The following is a 17,804-nucleotide window of genomic DNA, read 5'->3' on the forward strand; positions in this document are numbered from 1 at the left end:
CTGTCTTTTTTTAAACCATCCAATCCACAAGCCAGTTAACTTGGCACATGCCGTCCAGTGTCAGCAATATCACATGCTAGGAGAGTGGGATAAATCTGTTGTACCTGATAGTATCAAATATTGGAGGGAAGGCTGAGCTTAGGTTTGTAAAATATACCTGTGGGTTAACTGAAGTCACTCCAGATCTGCCTTCTTTAGGCCTTTTGCCACATTGTAGTTTTTGTGACATCTCATCTGGTGTCTCTGTTGCTGGCAGAGTAACTCGTGGTTTGGGATTACTAGTCCCACTTATTTCAGTATAATGAAGTGTGCTTAAATGCAAGTAATAGATTAACTGAGTCACGTGTATTTGCCATCACCCCACCACGAATCCCTTCAGCTTCCCCACCCATCAACCATACAATCTTTTGTGTCAGGCTGTAGTAAATAGCAGTTCTTAAATTGTAATTGTCTTCAAGTGGATGTTGTAAGAACTTGGGGTATCAAGATTCCCTCTTCCCAATAGGGGAAAAGATTATTCAGAAATCTAGGTACTTTGTCTTTTGCTTGGCTGAATTTATCCCTCTCGAACTCAAGAAAACACATAGACAGATGATAAAAATTGATAGTTTGTTCTCACCCAAATCTTGGCAGCTCTTAGAAGGCAGCAGTGCAATACAATTTCAGGGTTCAGGCAGCACGTTCTAATCATCAGAGACCTAGATGTTTTGTCGAAAGCTATTTGTCTGGGTTTTTTTCATACCTTCTCTTCTTCCTGTCTCCTCTGTGGTTGCCCTTGTGTGTGGTCCCTTTCCCTGTATTATTACCCCTCCCTTATATCCTGTTTTGGCATCACCCCCTCAATTTTGTCCACTTGTTCCTGATCAGAATATTGATTGATCAGAAGAATTCAGACCACTCTTTAACCTATCATCCAATTTGACACCCCTTCTTGACATATCAGTCTACTGGTCAATCATTATAGACCTTTGGTTTTGTGTCATTTGTGTAATTGATACCTGCAAAATTTGTATCTAGGTGTTTCTAATGAAACTACGTATTTCAAAAATACATCATACAGGGACTTATGTGGTTTATGCTCATCCTTTTGATCCTTTTTGATGTAGAATCTAAACTAAACTGAGAAAGTTGCCAAGATGCACTTTGGCATGCCCTCCAAAAGACCACCCTTTGACATTTGGAAAATGCTTAAAAAACAAACAACAATTTATATCAGACACAGCTTGGAAGGTATATTCGTGCCTTCATAGGCCCCAAAGCCTAGTTTTTACTAAACTTTACTAAGCGGACCAGCCAAGCAGACTGGTCAGCCTGATCATAGATAAATGCCCTTCTTGCATCCTTACAATGTGGTTAGGGAAAAACAGAATAGTTGCCATCAAATGAAATAGACATTTAAGCTACAGTTGATCCTAAATCAAAGGTATGAATAGTAATGACCTCTAGCTTATCAGCCCTGAATATCCACGTCTTTCTAGAGTAAGACTATTCCTCATACTCACATCTCTGCTTTTTTAAAAAAAGGTTCAAGACTATCTGAGGAGGTTTGAAAGTATACCAGATATGCTCGAACTGGATCATCTGACTGTTTCAGGCGATGTTACCTTTGGCAAAAATGTTGCATTAAAGGTTGGTCATACAATTTGCAAATGATAGCTTTATGTACAAATGATAGCTTTCTGTAGCTTGATAATATGCAAAAATTATTGTACTGCATAAATTCTGCTAGAGAAAATCCAGGGTTTGTCAACCTGCCTTATGATTAAGTGTGGTGGTGGTTTCTAAGGTAGAAATGAATTTTTGAACCTCAAATGGCATACTATGTAATGTGTGAATGTCAACATATCTTTGGGCAACATAGTAACATTTGTGGGAAGTAATGTTCTACATGTGCAAGTGGGGAGATATCATTTCCCACGAATCCGCCCCTTCTATCTGATGCCCCCCAGCATATACTTGTGAGTTGCGGAACCTTCAGGAGTATATATTTTGGGGGACACTAGAAGGAAGAGGGAATTGGTGAAAATTGCCCCTTCCCCTTCGTGCTTGGCCATACAAAATGTTCTTCCATGCATGTTGCTTTCTGTCTCTGGGACAGTAACTGAAGCTATTACAAGAATTTGCTTTTAAGTTAGTATATCTGAAATGAGGCAAGGTTATCAGTCATTAGGTGTTATACAAGGTACACCTTTATACTTTTCTGGAAAAGTCTTGATATTAATGTCACTTCCTCAATGTGGCAACATAGTTTCATGAACACCATATGCATTAAAATTAGATATTGTTTTAATAGTTTTAACGTTTTTAAATTTTAATTGTTGAAATGTATTAATCTTTTTATTCGTTTTTATTGTCTTGTAAGCCACCAGAGAACTTGCATTTTGGGCGGTATAAAAATATGTTAAATAAATAAAATACAGAGAAATGCTATTTTCCCCAGTGTAGGAAGTTATACATAATAATTGGTTGAGTAGAGTACCCTACATTCTCAAGGACTACTTTCAATCTGAGACTAATTTCTGGGTGCCAGGGGGCGCCAGATCCCAAGTCCAGTCCTATCTTCCTTGAGACTAACTTGGCAAAGAGGCAGCTTTTAATGTGGCGATTCTCTTTATTTAGCAGGGGGAGAGTAACTGGCCCTCTCCACCCCCAGCACAGTACCTTCAGTGACTGTTGCTGACGTCTATCTTATGTTTCTTTTTAGATTGTGAGCCCTTTGGGGACAGGGATCCATCTTTGTTTCTTGGTTGGTTTGTTTGTTTATGTATGTAAACCACTTTGGAAACATTTGTTGAAAAGCAGTATATAAACATTTGTTGTTGTATGAAATCAATTCCACATGGAAACAGTAAGGCCCAACTATTTCCACAACGGTGGCCAATTTCCAGGGATTATGGGAGTTGTAGGCCAACATCTGCAGCAGGGCCGAAGTTGAACAGCCCTGGTCTATGCCATCACAGGTTCCTAATCAATCATGTGAAAAGCCATCTAAGTCCCTCTACGATTTGGGGGCCTCATTTGACACAGTGTAGGTGTCAGTGAGAAGATTGTATCCCTGTTTGTTCCATTCACGTGCAGATCTTCTGCAAACCTGATGCTCCTGTCCCTGAGCTCCATACATGTGTCTCTGGAGACTACCATGTGTGCCAGATGGCACTCACTTCCACTGTAGTGGATTCTCCTCCCCTTTCAGGACATGATTATGGTGAACACCCACATTCAAGTTCCCCTTCCCTAGATGGTCTACAGGTCCTTTCATTGGGAGCTCTCTCCAGCGATCAGCAAGGTTCTTCCCCTAGCCGACCCAGTTCGGATAATCGTCACAACCAATGCCAGGCTGGTGGGATGGGGTGCCCAGTATGCACAGGGTTGTTGTACAAGCTAGAGTAGACATTCCAATTTGTTGGAACTCTGTGTGGTTTGGCCCTGCTTCAATTCCTCCTCTTGTCAGCGGCCAACATGTTACATTGTCCGTGTGTATCGGGACAATAAAGTCCCACTCACGGCTCCATGAGTAAGGGGTGAGATTGTCTCCAGTCTTTCTATATGCCTTCCCTCTAGCAATCACAGTTAGTCCTTCAGAAACTACGAGTGGAGCAAACGGAATTTATCCTGATCACCTCCCACTGGCCCCGGAGACCATGGTTTTCAGATCTGGTCGCCCTTTCCATTTGCCCTTCATAGCACCTCCCCCTACAGGACCTCCTGTCCCAAGGTCCTCTCCTCCATCCAGATCCAGAGTGGCTCTGCCCCTGGAAGCAGAGTGTGCAACTCCTAGCCAAAAAGGGCTATTCTCCAGCTGTGTAGGCCACCATTTTGGCTTCCTATTGCCCATCAACTAACAGGATCTATTAAGTGATATATATGGTCTGCTTTCTCAAAACTGGTCCACAGGAAACATCTTGACCCACGTTCAGCGGGAATACCAGATGAGCTGTCTTTCATGCAGGCTGGTTTGGACCTCCACCCTAGCATCCATACTTAATCTTCCCTTCACTCTCAAATCCATCAGTTCCTCAAAGGGGCTTCCACTCTCACCCCTCTGCTTATTCACCACTTCCCCTCCTGGAACCTGAATTAGGTGCTCAAAGCCCCCTTTGAGCCACTTCATTTGGTGTTCTTAAGATTGTCCTACAGAGTCCTGTTCCTAATCGCCATTACATCTGCTCACAGGGTGTCAGAACTGGTGGCGCTCTCAGTTCGCAAAGAGCTCTCTGCCTCTTCTAACTGGACTCTGTGGTCCTCAAACTTCAACCCTGCACAATAAGTACCTCTGTCTTATCTGGATTCAGTCTGTTTGTTATCCCTCATTGCCTGCAGGCAGGCATTTAGGGGAGGTTATGCTGTCTCCAGATAATGTTGACATAGAAAAATAGATTTGGGTGTCATCGGCATACTGATAGCACCCAAACTTAAGCATGTTTAGTTACATCCTATTCCTCCCCTATAATTGCTACTTGGGCGCATCCCATTATTTTTGATGACCTCCTACACTGGAGAAAAAGGAACACCTGACTTGGCGTGAAGGGTTCTTTTTCCCAGTGTACAGGGAAAACATCCCTTGGATGTATATAGTTCTTGCCTATGGGCTGGATTTTTTAGTACCCAGGGCAAATCAGTTTAGGATTTGTATGTGTAGTAACTTTGGGGGGCGGGGGGGCATTTCTAAGCTTTCTCTTTCTTCCGCTTCTCACAGCAGTCCCAGAATTGGGCTCTGCCAGCCCCTGGTGCCTGGAAACTAGTCTCACATTGAAAGCAGTCCTGTCTCCTTGAGCATGTTTGGTATTCAACCCATTATCATAAGTGACCTCTGTCTACTGGGAAAAAGAACCCTTCATGATGTTCCTTTTCTAGGCATCCCTCAATAGCTTTGATTATTATAGGATTAAAAAAAATTAAGTCTCTGTTCCAGTGATAGGTATTAGTAGGTATATTGGTGTTAGTGGGTTATATCATTATAGTATTACAGTGTGTGTGTGTGTCATTTTTTTAAAAAATCAAACATTTTTCTTTCTTTAGGGAACAGTCATCATTATTGCAAACCATGGAGACAGGATAGATATTCCACCAGGAGCTGTATTAGAGAACAAAATAGTCTCAGGCAATCTTCGGATCCTGGACCACTGAGCTGCTGTGAACAGTCTCACAGATGGAAGACCTCTAGGCATTAGGTTTCTGCACAGGGGGCCTGTACACTTAGTTATCCATTCACTGTACCCTACAGTATTATTTCAAAGTAGTCTTCTGTACATTTTTACTTTAAAAGGAGATGAAAATTAAAGGTTCTGTAATTCAGTTAATATAAAGTGCAATAATGTTCGTCTTAAGACAGGCAGCTCTTGTATAAGAACATGCCGATGTTCCGTGAGTTTTGAATTGCTTGTAAGTAAAACAAACAAACTGTGAAGCAATATGCAGTTAACTATTAAGTGCAACTACTTTGAAGTATAAATGGCACCCACATCTACAAAACCAAACCAAACCAGGTGTTGCTACTAAAGGCAAGTAAGTTGTTTTAAAAGTCTAGCATTTAATTAACATTGTTTGCCTTTCTGTAGTTAACACTTCCACGTTGTTACTCTTCGAGCAAGCCACACACCCCCTTTCACAGATAGTTCAATACCTCACTGTTTGTCCTGCTCTGGAGTTTTGTCCTGGACTGGAGTTGTTGCTCAGTGTTTACCCAAAGACAAGATACACAAGGAGGAGATACTTGCACCATTACTTCTGACACCATCAACCATCTTCTAGTGACTCTTTAGATGTTTCCTCTTAAATATGAAATGGATAACCTACTCATACAATCAAATCATGTGTTGACACAAATATGGAAATTCCACATCTGTACAGGTACTGAAATAAATAAATATCAAGCCCCTCATCTGGATTAATCAGTGTCTTATGTTAAATTAGGCTATCATTAAAGAAGTTGGTCTCTTAAACAACTCGTTGTATAGCTTTATTTTGATTGACAATGACTTTCTGCTAACGTTAACAGATAGGCATGCCTGTCTGCAGAAATCATAGGCACACAAACACTCTCATTGTACATCATCATCACAAGATTAGGCACTCACTGGGTTTAGGTAAAAATGCTGTGAGGTGAAATACACAGGCACTTCATTTCTTAATACAGGCAGGTACCAGCCTGAAAGGTAGCATTAAAAAAAACCTTCATAAATTAGTCATACCTCCCTTACCGTTGCACTTAAAGTGTAGTTCTGACTACTTTTTTACATTTGAGAAGAGATTTAACTGAGTGCGTAAGGGGAAGAATAAGAGGTTGTGGAACCTGGCAAATCAGAAGTCCCCAAGTGTTCCAAAATTATCCCCATAATAAAACATCACTGCCACATCAGCTTATCGAATTGGCTTGATAGTTCTGTAATTGCCTTACAGAACCAAGGAGGATAGCTCTACAGCCTAGTTTCCAAAACCTGGGAAATATTTAAAATCTTGTCTTCTGGTAGCAGAACAAAGAACAGCTGCAAGAATTACTTTGGAACATGAATGCACCCTAACAAATCTGAATCTATGTAGGTAATCAAGACTTTATAGAAACATCTGTAAAAAAATAATTTAACAGTAGAGTTTCTATTATTCATCAGCAAGAATGTTCAAACTGTACCATCATTAAATAAAGGTGAGACACCATGTGAATTTCATTGCACTAGAGGAAATGCAAAGCATCTTTTTAATATAAAGATTTACAGAGCACTCTAGACAAAACAGCTGTGTTACAGCTATGTATTCTTTTGGATTTGGTCCAAAGAAGCCTGAGTCTGGTTCCAGAGAGAATAAAAGAACTTGCACAGAGAACTGATTACTTTGCTTGATCAAAGATTCTCCTGAAATCACTTCGATAGTTTTCATCCTTTCAAGAGATTTTCCTCTTCTCTAACACTCTCCACAAAGTAGTCGTTCCATGCTGAAGGGCAATGCACTGCTCTGTAAGATCATCACCTCTTCTGTTCCCAGATTTCAACCATGTTTAAGTCTAGGGTTTTAAGCCCTTTCAAAGCTTGAAGGTTTCCAGTGTAAAAATCGACATCTGCTGTAACCAACCTATTTGAAATAGAAATAAAAAATATTTAAGACACACACTGTATCCAAACCTATTAATTCTACTAGGCCTCCAACTGCTTATGGAGTATCATGGTCAGGGTCACTTGCCATGGGAGTAAAAAAAACCACCTCCCTCTACTACAACAGAGATCCCAGGGGATGGCAGAAGAGGGGGGAAGAGAGGAAAAAGGACACATTTCCCACACTTCAGAAACTTCTCTCCAGCTATAGAGCAATAAAAACGAAAAGGTTTCGTGCCGACAGCCAATCCAGAAAAGAAAGTTTGAGGAAAGAAATGAGGCTATTCACATGTGTGTGCAAAACCAAGTTAAGGGAAGATAGCCTGTTGTGCATGTGTGGGCCGATCCCGATCCCGGCTACAGCACAGCGGCAAAGCCGCCTGTGAAACCACCCTCTGAAACAAGGCTAAGGGCATAAGCACTCCTTTAACCTCGTTTTGGGGACTGTCTGTCAAGCAGCTGCAGCTAGCAGATTTGGGGAGGGGCAGATTAGAGGGAGGATCCCCCTAATGCACCGTGCACTAGCCCTGTACATTATTGCAGCTCCAGGAGGTGGGGCGACACGCCCTGGCACCCTGACCCTTAGAGCTACCTGCAGCAGCCAGCCAGCGCTTGTCTGGGTAGGTGATCCACCCGCCCGCCTATGGAAGGACTGCTCGTGGGCGGGGGAGGTAAGCATTTTGTGGCTTCCTCCTCTCGCCCCTTTACAGCCCATTCCCTAATTGTGAGAATGGGCTCAAGGTATCCTTTTTCCTGCAACTTGACTTCTGTTCTTGGCTAGCTGGCTTTCTGAACAAAAGTGCTCCTGTGACAGGGAGAAAGGATACACTACAGTATTTTGTTGCAAATCTCATGGCTGCTTTTAGTTTAATCACCAATGACTGACGGAGAGTTCAGTGCAAGTCAAAAGCTTGTGCTCATGGTTTGCTCCAATACAGAATGACCTCAGTTGTTCAACAAATGTTGCTCTCAGTTGCTGTTTTCCTTATTCTGAGGGAACAACACAGCTACTAAGAAACTGTCGCAATATCGCTGAGTTAGCCTTGACTTCCCCTCACAACCAAGGTCAAGCTTCAAAGATGCATGTCAGTCACATACGGAGGGAAACGAAATAGAAACGTATAACTGAAATAACTACCACTTTTCTATCCCAAAGTCTGCTTGAATGCAAGGAAGCGTCACCATTTGCTCTGAAAAACATCACAAAATGTACTAGATGGGATGGGCACGCAGTTCGGGGGTGGAGCATCTGCTTTGCATGCAGAATGTCCTCGTTTCGGTACCTGGCATCTTTAGGTAAGGCTGGAAAGGTTTCCTGCCTGAAACCTCGGAGAGCCACAGCTGGGCAGCATGGACAATATGGAGTTAGACTGACCAATGGGCTGCCTCTGACTAAGGCAGCTTCCTACGTTCTGTGGACCAGATTCCTTGCCCATGACCATCTGCATGCCAGAGGTTTGCTCCTTCTGCCACAGTCATTGTAAAAAGGAAAAGGAAAACCAAATGATACTGTTGGCTGAATTACAGTGGCTGACATGATGAAGAAAACTAACTAGTTGCACTGAGATTAAAAGGACAAGCTAGGCACTGCCAAACTTGTCCTTTCAACTACTCTGAGTAATTTACCTCGTCACGTAAGCTAGTCTCTGCAAATTAAATCCTAATTCTAATGGAGAGTGTGGATTTATTTACTTTTGGCACACAGCTTTGCTGCCAGTATGTAAGGCATTATTGCTTTCCTATTGCAGCAGCAAAGTTTAGTAGAAAAACAAACAACACGCTAAAAAAAGCACCAAACAAAATCTAATTTAACATACCCATTTTGAGGTCCTCCATCATTGATTACATTTAAGTGGGCCAATTGCCTCTTCAAGTGAAGTTTGTAGCTTGCATTAATTCTTAAAAACAACATCTAGAGGACAATATAGAAGATATTACTATATAGAATATTTTAAAGCTTTTACTTTCTTGAAGAAAGTCAGTTTAATGTATATAGCCACAATCCCCTTCACAGCTACAGCATATTTTCACTTCAACACAAAATCTGCGAGCCCCTTCCTAAGCAATGGCTCTAATACAGAGGCTGCAGAGAACTGCTTCTCCACGGTGGCTGCTTTACAGAAGGGGCCGTAAGGCTAATGTTTGCAAAGCTCCTATTGCATAGACGGGCCTGGTCACATGAAGAGTCTTGTTTGCCAGAGGCCAGCAAACACACAGTGGTGGTGTGTGGAGAGGACTTATTGTGGCCCCACTTTAGCTTTGCCAACATTTCCAGCAACTCACAAATTGGAGCCATGATGTTTGACTGGCCCCTGCCTTAGATGCAAAGATGTACCTGTTGTCTGTTCCACAAGAAACCCTTCTCAAAAGCACATCCCCCCACCTCAATAGAGGCTCAACAGAGCATCAACACAAGGGCTGACATACCACACAAGGGTATGTCAGTGCAGTAACACTGTGTGCACACAAGCCGTGTAATTGCGTAAATGACATTACACAAGAGTAAGTACTTCAAAAAATGGGTTTACTCTTGGGTAATAATGGCACGTCCTGTGTGCACCCAATGTTGATGTGCTAATGTACTCTTGTGCAGTATGTCAGGCAAGGATGCAATTATGCTTGCAGACCAAATATACTCTGGGTCAGGCATCCCCAAACTGCGGCCCTCCAGATGTTGCTGAACTACAACTTCCAGCATACCCAGCCACAAAAAATTCTATCTAGGGATGCTGGGAGTTGCAGTTCAGCAACATCTGGAGGGCCGCAGTTTGGGGAAGCCTGCTGGGTGGTCCCCTAAGTCCTTGTAGTGTGAGTGGGAGCCATTCTGCTCAAACAAGGGAGGGCAATGCAGACACCCCCCCGCCCACCTGCTGCAGCTTCCCATGCCACATGCCATTCTGCTCTGCCCCCAACCCCTCCCCCTTGTATAACACAACTTCTGCTTATGTTACAAGCTTTCATTTATTAAAAAATAAGAGAGATGCCCTTTTACTTAATTTTTGTGTTACAAGCGATTCCATAATTCAGGACTTTTCTTGTAACCCCCGTTTCAGACTAATATAGTCTCTTCCCAGTTGTAGAATTTTTAGAATATTTAGTGTTACAGGTTACAGGTAATTCAGTAATAAGGCAGAATTCTACTTAGGCATAAAACACTTTCACATAATCGTATGGGGGTGGGCTGGACAGAAGGCATGCTCCTACCCCATGCCTCCCACACGACCCAAACCCTGGGTTGGGTTTACTTATCCAACCCCCGCACAATTGGGCTCTTGCATGCTCCAGGAGAGGGAAGAAAATGATGCAGGTTCCCCAGTATCCCACAATGCATTGTGGGAGCAGCTGAGAGACAGTCTTCAATATTACAGCCGCTCCGCTCTGCCTGGCCCCAATTGACAAAGGACTCTATGGTCCCGACATCCACCTGGTTGTGGAGCTGCTTTAAAAACCCGATCACACACACAGACAACCAAATACTGAGATAGGAGAAGAGTTGTTTTCCTCCTACATTGGTTTGGACCTGGGTAACAAAGTCAGGTTACCCAGGTATGAACAGGGTGGGCATGAGGGCATCCTGTGGGTGCAGACAACATGGAAAAAGATGGGGTTCCGCTCTACAACCCAGCTTTTCGGGTTGTGGCAGCAGCTCCATAGTCTCTGAAGCCAGTACTTAAGACCTCAATCCAAGCTACAATGAGATGTGACCCTCTTTATGTGAGCAATCAGGAGCGTAGGCTTCACTTGTGGGATAGCAAAGCATCTTAAACAGTTGTACTTGGGTATATGCATGCATGAGAGTATAGCAACAATAGAGAAACCATTCAAAAATATTCCACCTGTGTTTGTTCCTCGGGAAGTAGATCATATATTGCTTCATGCATTTTTGCCATCTGTTTACAAATGTTCCTAAAGCAGGTGGAAGGAACAGGAGCTTTCACCTCGTACTAGAAATAGAGATAGGGAGAGAGTCATTGAGCTTGTCTCCTAGATCTTGGTTGCTACCTGGTGTTTACAGAGCAGTAAAAAAATAACAACTAAACACTGATGTTCTTTTTCCAGCTGAGTATTCAAGTTTTTGATTCCTATGATTTGCAGACAGTTCGGGCTGATCTTGTGCAATGTAATTATCATATATGCTCACCTTTCCCATTCCTACCCATTTGTTAGGATACATTGCTTAAAGAAAAACAGGTTGCTCACCTGTAACCTTTGATCTTTTGGTGATCCAGCATAATTCACAACGTGGGGCTTTGCGCCTGCTCAAAAGTACCTGTGGAATAATTTCAAGCTCCTCAAAGCACTCTGAGGCTCCACCCTTTGTGCACAGAATGCAATCAGTATCTTTGGCAGCAGAGAAAGGCTGCTGTGCAGAATGGACTTCATACAAGAAGACTGGTAAATAGGTATGTACATCCGAAAGGCGGGGAGGATATCCGGGAGTTGTGAAGGATACCAGATGACCAAAATATCAAAGCTTATAGGTGAGCAACCTGTTTATCTTAGTGGTGATCTGGTATCCTTCACAACATGGGTGATTAACAAGTTCTCCTTGAAGGAGGTGGGCCCGAGGATGTGAATGAAGTACCACCTACCCAAAGTTAGCCTCAGCCACAGAACGCCTGTCCAGTGCCTGATGTTTTACAAAGGGTACATTAGAAGACCAGGTAGTGGCTTTCTAAATCTCAGAAAAGTCAATTCCAGACAAATGAGCAGTGGAGGTGGCTATAGTGCTTGTCGAATGGGCTTTAACAGCGGTAGGAGGTTCTAGCCCATTTGTCATAACAGGTCAGGATAAGCTGTACCAGTCTCTGTCAAGACACAGGTTGGCCTTTGTTAGCACCTTCAAAAGGTTATGAATAGTCTAGTGGACTTTCTGAAGTCCTTACTCCTGTCCAGATTGAAGAGGTGTGTCCTCCAAATGTCCAAGGAGTGGAGGGAGCATTCCAGGGCTGAAACTGGGTGCATTAAGAAGGACGATATCCTGGTTAATTTTGGTAAGAAGGCTGGGTCAGTTCTTGTAATGACTTTAGGAGGTGGAGAAAACAGTAAAAGGAGCAACAGCCTTAGGGCTGTTAATTCGCTAACCTTCCTAGCAATTAAGTTACAGCAATTAAGAAAGCTGTTTTAAAGGAGAGCAATTTAACAGAGGCTGAGGATAACAGTTCAAAAGTGAGGATGGAGAGAACTAGAGACAGACTCCAGGGCTCAACTGGGTTTTTTACTGGGGTGTAGAGGTTGTTAAATCCTTTCAAAAACCTTTTGCAATTGGGGTGGGAAAATAAGGTTTTAGAATCTTAGGGCTAACATATATGGAATTTGATGCATGAAGTTGGAAAGGCTCGAACATTTTAAGGAGGTTAAATACAGTAGGAATTGGAGTACAGAGGCCTTAGTCGGTTCAAACCCTTTAGCATAGTTAACAAATCTCCTCCATTTACAGGTGTAGTTGTGTCAGGTTGTTGTCCTGACATATCTTCTCATCACATGTGAGGGCTGCTCATCTGAACAGTCCCTATACACCCCTCCAAGTACGTATAGAGTGTAAAGTTGTCAGAATCAAGAGGCTAACACCAGGTTCAGGAAGACTTCCTTATATACACTTTGTCATAAACCTGGAATGACTTCAACATCCCTTTTATGTATGATCTTGTGAGTTCTTTCAAAAACTGCTTGCCCTTATTAAAAAAAAAAGAGAACATAGGGAGGACAATGTCCTGGTTGATATGGAAGTTTGTGACCACTTTAGGAAGGAAGGAAGGAAGGAAGGAAGGAAGGAAGGAAGGAAGGAAGGAAGGGTCAGTTCACCTGAAAATCTTACTGTGTTCCTTTCCAACCGCCATCATACAGCACTGCTCTCAAGTGGAGTTCTCTACTTTTCCGCATTCGTTTTGAAAATGATAAGGAAATCTTACATGTGCAGGTGTTTTGGTCCTCCCCCAAGCAGAGTAGACATTGGTCATGTGTGTCTGAAGAAGGGAGGGTCCCGCAACAGGAAAAGCAGAGTTTGAAAGTCTTTTTAGAGTCCATGAGCAGTCAAAGTAGAAGGGTTGAGACGAAGAATAGTCAGAAAAAATGGACCGAAGTAAGATAAAACAAGGAGTTGAGACAGAGAATAGTAGAAAGAAGCAGTCTGAGGTCAGTAAACGAATAACCAAACTGTATTTTTTCCTTTCACAAACCAAGCACGAGGAGCAAGAATCTGAGAGAACTGTCCACAATGGCGGTTGGAAAGGAACTGAGCTAGGAAGTGCTCTGCTGCCAGAGATACTGAGATAACTCTGCTCCACAGAGTTTCTCAAAGCAGAGCCTCAGAGCGCTTTGAGGAGCTTTAAATCCTTCCATGGGGATTACTGCGCAGGCGCAGAGCCCACATTGTGACAAATACTGGATCACCACTAAGATTCACCAAATCCTTAAAGAGCTATTTCTTTCAAGTTAGGTATCCTCTGGAATGATCACTTAGGAGGATGTGTTCTGGGTATCAGGTCCACTACCCCCACTCTCTACCAGTATGGCATATCCAACCTCACGTAGCAGTCACTCCTATTCAGACCAGTAACGTTATCTGAGCATTGGCACATGAGGCTATATTCGAGCTTGCACCAGTTTGGGGCTATTAACCAAGGAGAGAGAGAGAGAGAATCTCCTGGGTGTGCCATGGAATGTGTGTCCCAGCAGCCCAGCTGATTGGCTGGGTGGTGGAGGCACCTGATTGGCTGGCGTACCCAGGAGAATTGGCCGATGGCGGGCCCAGCCCGGCCACCGAGGTGAGACAGCAGGCCCGGCCGCAAGGCGGCACTCGGCCCGCCCGGATACTGGGGCAGAAGGTGTGTGTGTGGGGGGGAGAGGTGGCTGGCCACAGAGAATGGCAAGCGGAGGCAGTGGGCCCGGCGGGTTGTGGAGGCGGCACCTGCCGTGGTGGGCCCGGCCACAAAGGCAGCACTCGGCCCAGGCCGCGGAGGTGGCTCTCGGCCATGCAGGGGTGGGACCAGCCGCCGAGGCCAGGTACCCATGGGAGGCTGGGGTGGGAGGGAACCGGACGGCGGGACTTTCCTGTTCGCTGCCCGGGAGGAGGAGCGGCGGCTGCAGGGCCCTTTTTGGCCGCCCACTGCCCGGTAAGTAGAGTAAAAAAAAATGCAGGAGGAGGAGAGAGGGGGGAGGGCAAGAGAGAGTGTGGAGCAGAGGGGAGGGGGAGGGCAAGAGAGAGTGGGGCAGGGAGAGGGCAAGAGGAAGGGGGCAGGAGAGAGGGGGCAGGGGAGAGGGCAAGAGGGAGCGTGCAGGGGAGGGGGGAGGGTAAGAGAGTGGGGGAAGGCAAGAGAGTGGGGCAGGAGGGAGGGCAAGAGAGAGGGGGAGAGGGGAATGGCAGGAGAGAGAAGCAGTGGGGAGGGGGAGGGAGGGCAAGAGTGGGTGGGGCAGGGGGAGAAGGGGAGGGCAGGAGAGAGGAGCAGGGGGAGGGGAGGGAGGCCAGGAGAGACTGGGGCAGGAGGGTGAGATAGAGGGGTGGGAGGGGGAGGGTGGGCAAGAAAGTGGGGCAGGAGGGAGGGGAGGGGGCAAGAGAGGGGAAGAGGGGCAAGAGTGTGTGACAGAAGGGAGGAAGGGGGACGGAGAGTGGGGCAGGAGGGAGGGGGGAACAGCCGGCCCCAAAGAGCGCACAGATGTTCTGTGCAGGTTGGCTAGTATATTTTTATTAGTCAGCATATAGGTAACAAGCCATCAATCAGTGCAGGCAGTTAGAAAAAAGGGCCAGGGTCAGTGTGGTAATTTCCATGTTATCTGGCAAGAAAAAGTTAGAAACTGTGAACAACTGTTTTATAAAGGCTAATTTCTCTACTGAGAAATTAGGAGACACCTGAGTAAGAAAAATGCAGCTTGTGTGCCTGCTTAGCATTCTGCACAAAATGCACATGTCAAGCAATAGTTAAGAAACATAATTCTATCTATTACCTTAGAGAGCAGCTTGTCAAATAAGCTATCCATTATGGCTACAAGCTTTGCTGAAATTTCAGCTATGTGTTCATGATAATCCTGGAATGAAAAGAATATTTATTATTTATTGCCAGGACTCTGTCTGCAACAAACCACAGCATCCCTGTAAACTCATAGGAACATAGGAAGCTGCCATATACTGAGTCAGACCATTGGTCTATCTAGCTCAGTATTGTCTTCACAGACTGGCAGCGGCTTCTCTAAGGTTGCAGGCAGGAATCTCTCTCAGCCCTATCTTGGAGAAGTCAGGGAGGGAACTTGAAACCTTCTGCTCTTCCCAGAGCAGCTTCATCCCCTGAGGGGAATATCTTGCAGTGCTCACACATCAAGTCTCCCATTCAGATGCAACCAGGGCAGACCCTGCTTAGCTATGGGGACAAGTCATGCTTGCTACCACAAGACCAGCTCTCCTCTCCTCTCATACTCCAGGTGTTATTGGGTTGTATTTACTCTTGTTCTAGACAAAACAAAAATGGTCATGAGCAACTACAGCAGTGGTTCTGAGCACAGGTTCTGAGGACCAACTATTTCTAGCACTATGAATGAACACAAGTGGGGATGGGAAAATGCCCACTCCGACTGAGCTGGAGGAGAGGGAGGCCATCTGCATCCATTCAAAAACACACGCCTAGGCTGAAAGCACCCAAGAACTTACTGCCCATGTCTCATTAGGGAACCCACTTCACACTATGGAAGCCCTGTAAGCATACACCGTAACTGAGAAACAGAACAGAAACACTTCAAAAAAGAAAATGATTCAAATGTACCTTAGTAATGTGGTCAAAATGCCTAAGCATGCTGAACTGTTTGGACTGCAAACGAGCTTCAAAGTGAGCTCTGATAACAGGAATGTAGTGTACTATGAGCTGTAAGCAGCGTGACGAAAGGGCTGTGTACATAAGAGGAGAAAGCAAGAAGCAACATGAAGACTTTTTATTATACTGAGATGTTTTCATTAAAGATGCAAGCAATACAAAACTAACCCGGATACACAGCAATCTGCATTAGAGTTTGGAGAATATTACTTCCATTTTAGAAAGTCACTTTTAATCTGATCCTATCATTTGCTACACCAACATATAAATGATAAATTGAAATAAAAGTTTTAATCGGAAATGAACTCATTTTATAACCTGAATTTGAAATAATTCGTTATGAAGTATTACCATATCACATGCAAGAACCTTTCTGTAAACAAATTCATAACAAAACCTTGAGAGCAAGCCAAGATACAAACTACACTTCACCTGAAAGACTGACAAACATTTCTCTTAAAAATGTAAAGGGAATGTACATGAGCACAGAAAGATTGAGAGTTGAACCCATACCTAAATTTTTTGTAGTTATTGTTTTCAAGCCAACCACCTGCAATGCGCCCGCTCCAAGCACTAGCTGACAACTTCTTGAGTTGAAATACTACATGAGAAAAAGAGAAGATAAACAGTCATACAAGACCCACATACAAAATAAAGAGCAACTGATTTGTGCTAAGCATATATTTATACTCTGATAAATCTCTCCCTTAAACACAAATCCTGGTGGGTTACAGTCGAACCCAAGGTACATAGGCCCTACCTGTGCAATCTTTATATCTACGTTTTAGGTGCAAAGATCATACAGATAGGAGCGCTATACTCTGACACTATGCATATAGGCACCTACACAAACAACAAACAAACATGAAGTGCAATGCACAAACATCAGGTGGAAGCAGGTGCACCATAGGAGAAAGTGCACTTGCACTTTCCCCATCTGAATACGTCTACCCGCTGAGATCGTGAAGGAACTGAGCTGGGAAGTGCTCTGCCGCTGAAGACACTGAGCTCACTCCGCATGCAAAGGGCGGGGCTTCAGAATGTTATGAAGAGCTAATAATCCTTCTGCAGGGACTACTGAGCAGACGTAAAGCCCATGTTGTGAAGGATACTGGATCATTACTAATGTCACCCTGCTGTGTGCAGTCAGATTGCTTCCCACTCTTTCAGTGCCCCATAGGAAACAAGTTGTTCTAGTAAGAACTAATCTACCTACTTTCCTTTTGCTATCCTTGCAACTGGACTACATTTGGTCCAAATCGGTTAGGCAGTTCACAACTTAACTGACTTACACTTCAAACATTTGTGCATCCTCCATCTTGAATCAGGGTGGACCACATCATTACAAACTTGAGCCATCTCTATGTGCCACTATACCTGTAGCAAATTTGGTTCAATATGGTTAAGTTAGCCCTCTTGCGCCTCAAACATTCACACATCTGCCATCGTGGAACAGGGTGGATAACTTCATTATAAATGACACCACTGATGTGTCCCTATGTGTCACTCACTGCAACTGTACCAAATTAGGTTCAAATTGGTTAGACGGTCCACAAGTTAGCCTCCTTGCACCTCAAACATTCACACATCCACCATCTTGAATTGAGGTGGATGAAATCACCACAAACTACGCCACTGAGGCATCCCTACAGCTGTAGCAAATTTGGTTCAGTACAGTCAGGCGGTTCACAAGTTAGCCCTCTTGCACCTAAAACGTGTACGTGTCTGCCATCTTGAATTAGGGTGGATGACATCATCACAAATGATGGCACTGAGGTGTCCCTACAACTGTACCTGATTTGGTTCATATTGGTCAGGAAATTTACATGCACCTTGGATGGACATAAATTCTAATTCATGGTCAATCAAATAAAATATCTTGGGGTGGTTTTTCAACAAAACGCTGGGAAAACGGCGC

General features: G+C 44.1%; 2 protein-coding genes across 15 annotated transcripts in view; one reads left to right on the forward strand and one right to left on the reverse strand.

The window, feature by feature from the left end:
• Positions 1-5,881, forward strand: part of UGP2 (UDP-glucose pyrophosphorylase 2) — a 44,350-nt gene extending 38,469 nt beyond the window's left edge. For all 8 annotated transcript variants that reach the window (XM_053284388.1, XM_053284393.1, XM_053284386.1 and 5 more), the window contains 2 exons: positions 1,525-1,629; positions 5,020-5,881. In XM_053284388.1, the coding sequence (XP_053140363.1) occupies positions 1,525-1,629; positions 5,020-5,127 (213 nt within the window). In that variant the 3' untranslated portion in view covers positions 5,128-5,881. The remainder of the gene's footprint in view (positions 1-1,524; positions 1,630-5,019) is intronic.
• Positions 5,882-6,656: 775 nt separating this feature from the next.
• VPS54 (VPS54 subunit of GARP complex) overlaps positions 6,657-17,804 on the reverse strand; it is a 100,099-nt gene continuing 88,951 nt past the window's right edge. For all 7 annotated transcript variants that reach the window (XM_053284375.1, XM_053284377.1, XM_053284378.1 and 4 more), the window contains 6 exons: positions 16,400-16,487; positions 15,839-15,960; positions 15,030-15,110; positions 10,922-11,029; positions 8,903-8,997; positions 6,657-7,065 (listed from right to left, as the gene is read on the reverse strand). In XM_053284375.1, coding sequence (XP_053140350.1) covers positions 6,960-7,065; positions 8,903-8,997; positions 10,922-11,029; positions 15,030-15,110; positions 15,839-15,960; positions 16,400-16,487 — 600 coding nt within the window. In that variant the 3' untranslated portion in view covers positions 6,657-6,959. The remainder of the gene's footprint in view (positions 7,066-8,902; positions 8,998-10,921; positions 11,030-15,029; positions 15,111-15,838; positions 15,961-16,399; positions 16,488-17,804) is intronic.

Source organism: Hemicordylus capensis, chromosome 1, assembly GCF_027244095.1.
Source record: "Hemicordylus capensis ecotype Gifberg chromosome 1, rHemCap1.1.pri, whole genome shotgun sequence".
Taxonomy (NCBI): domain Eukaryota; kingdom Metazoa; phylum Chordata; class Lepidosauria; order Squamata; family Cordylidae; genus Hemicordylus; species Hemicordylus capensis.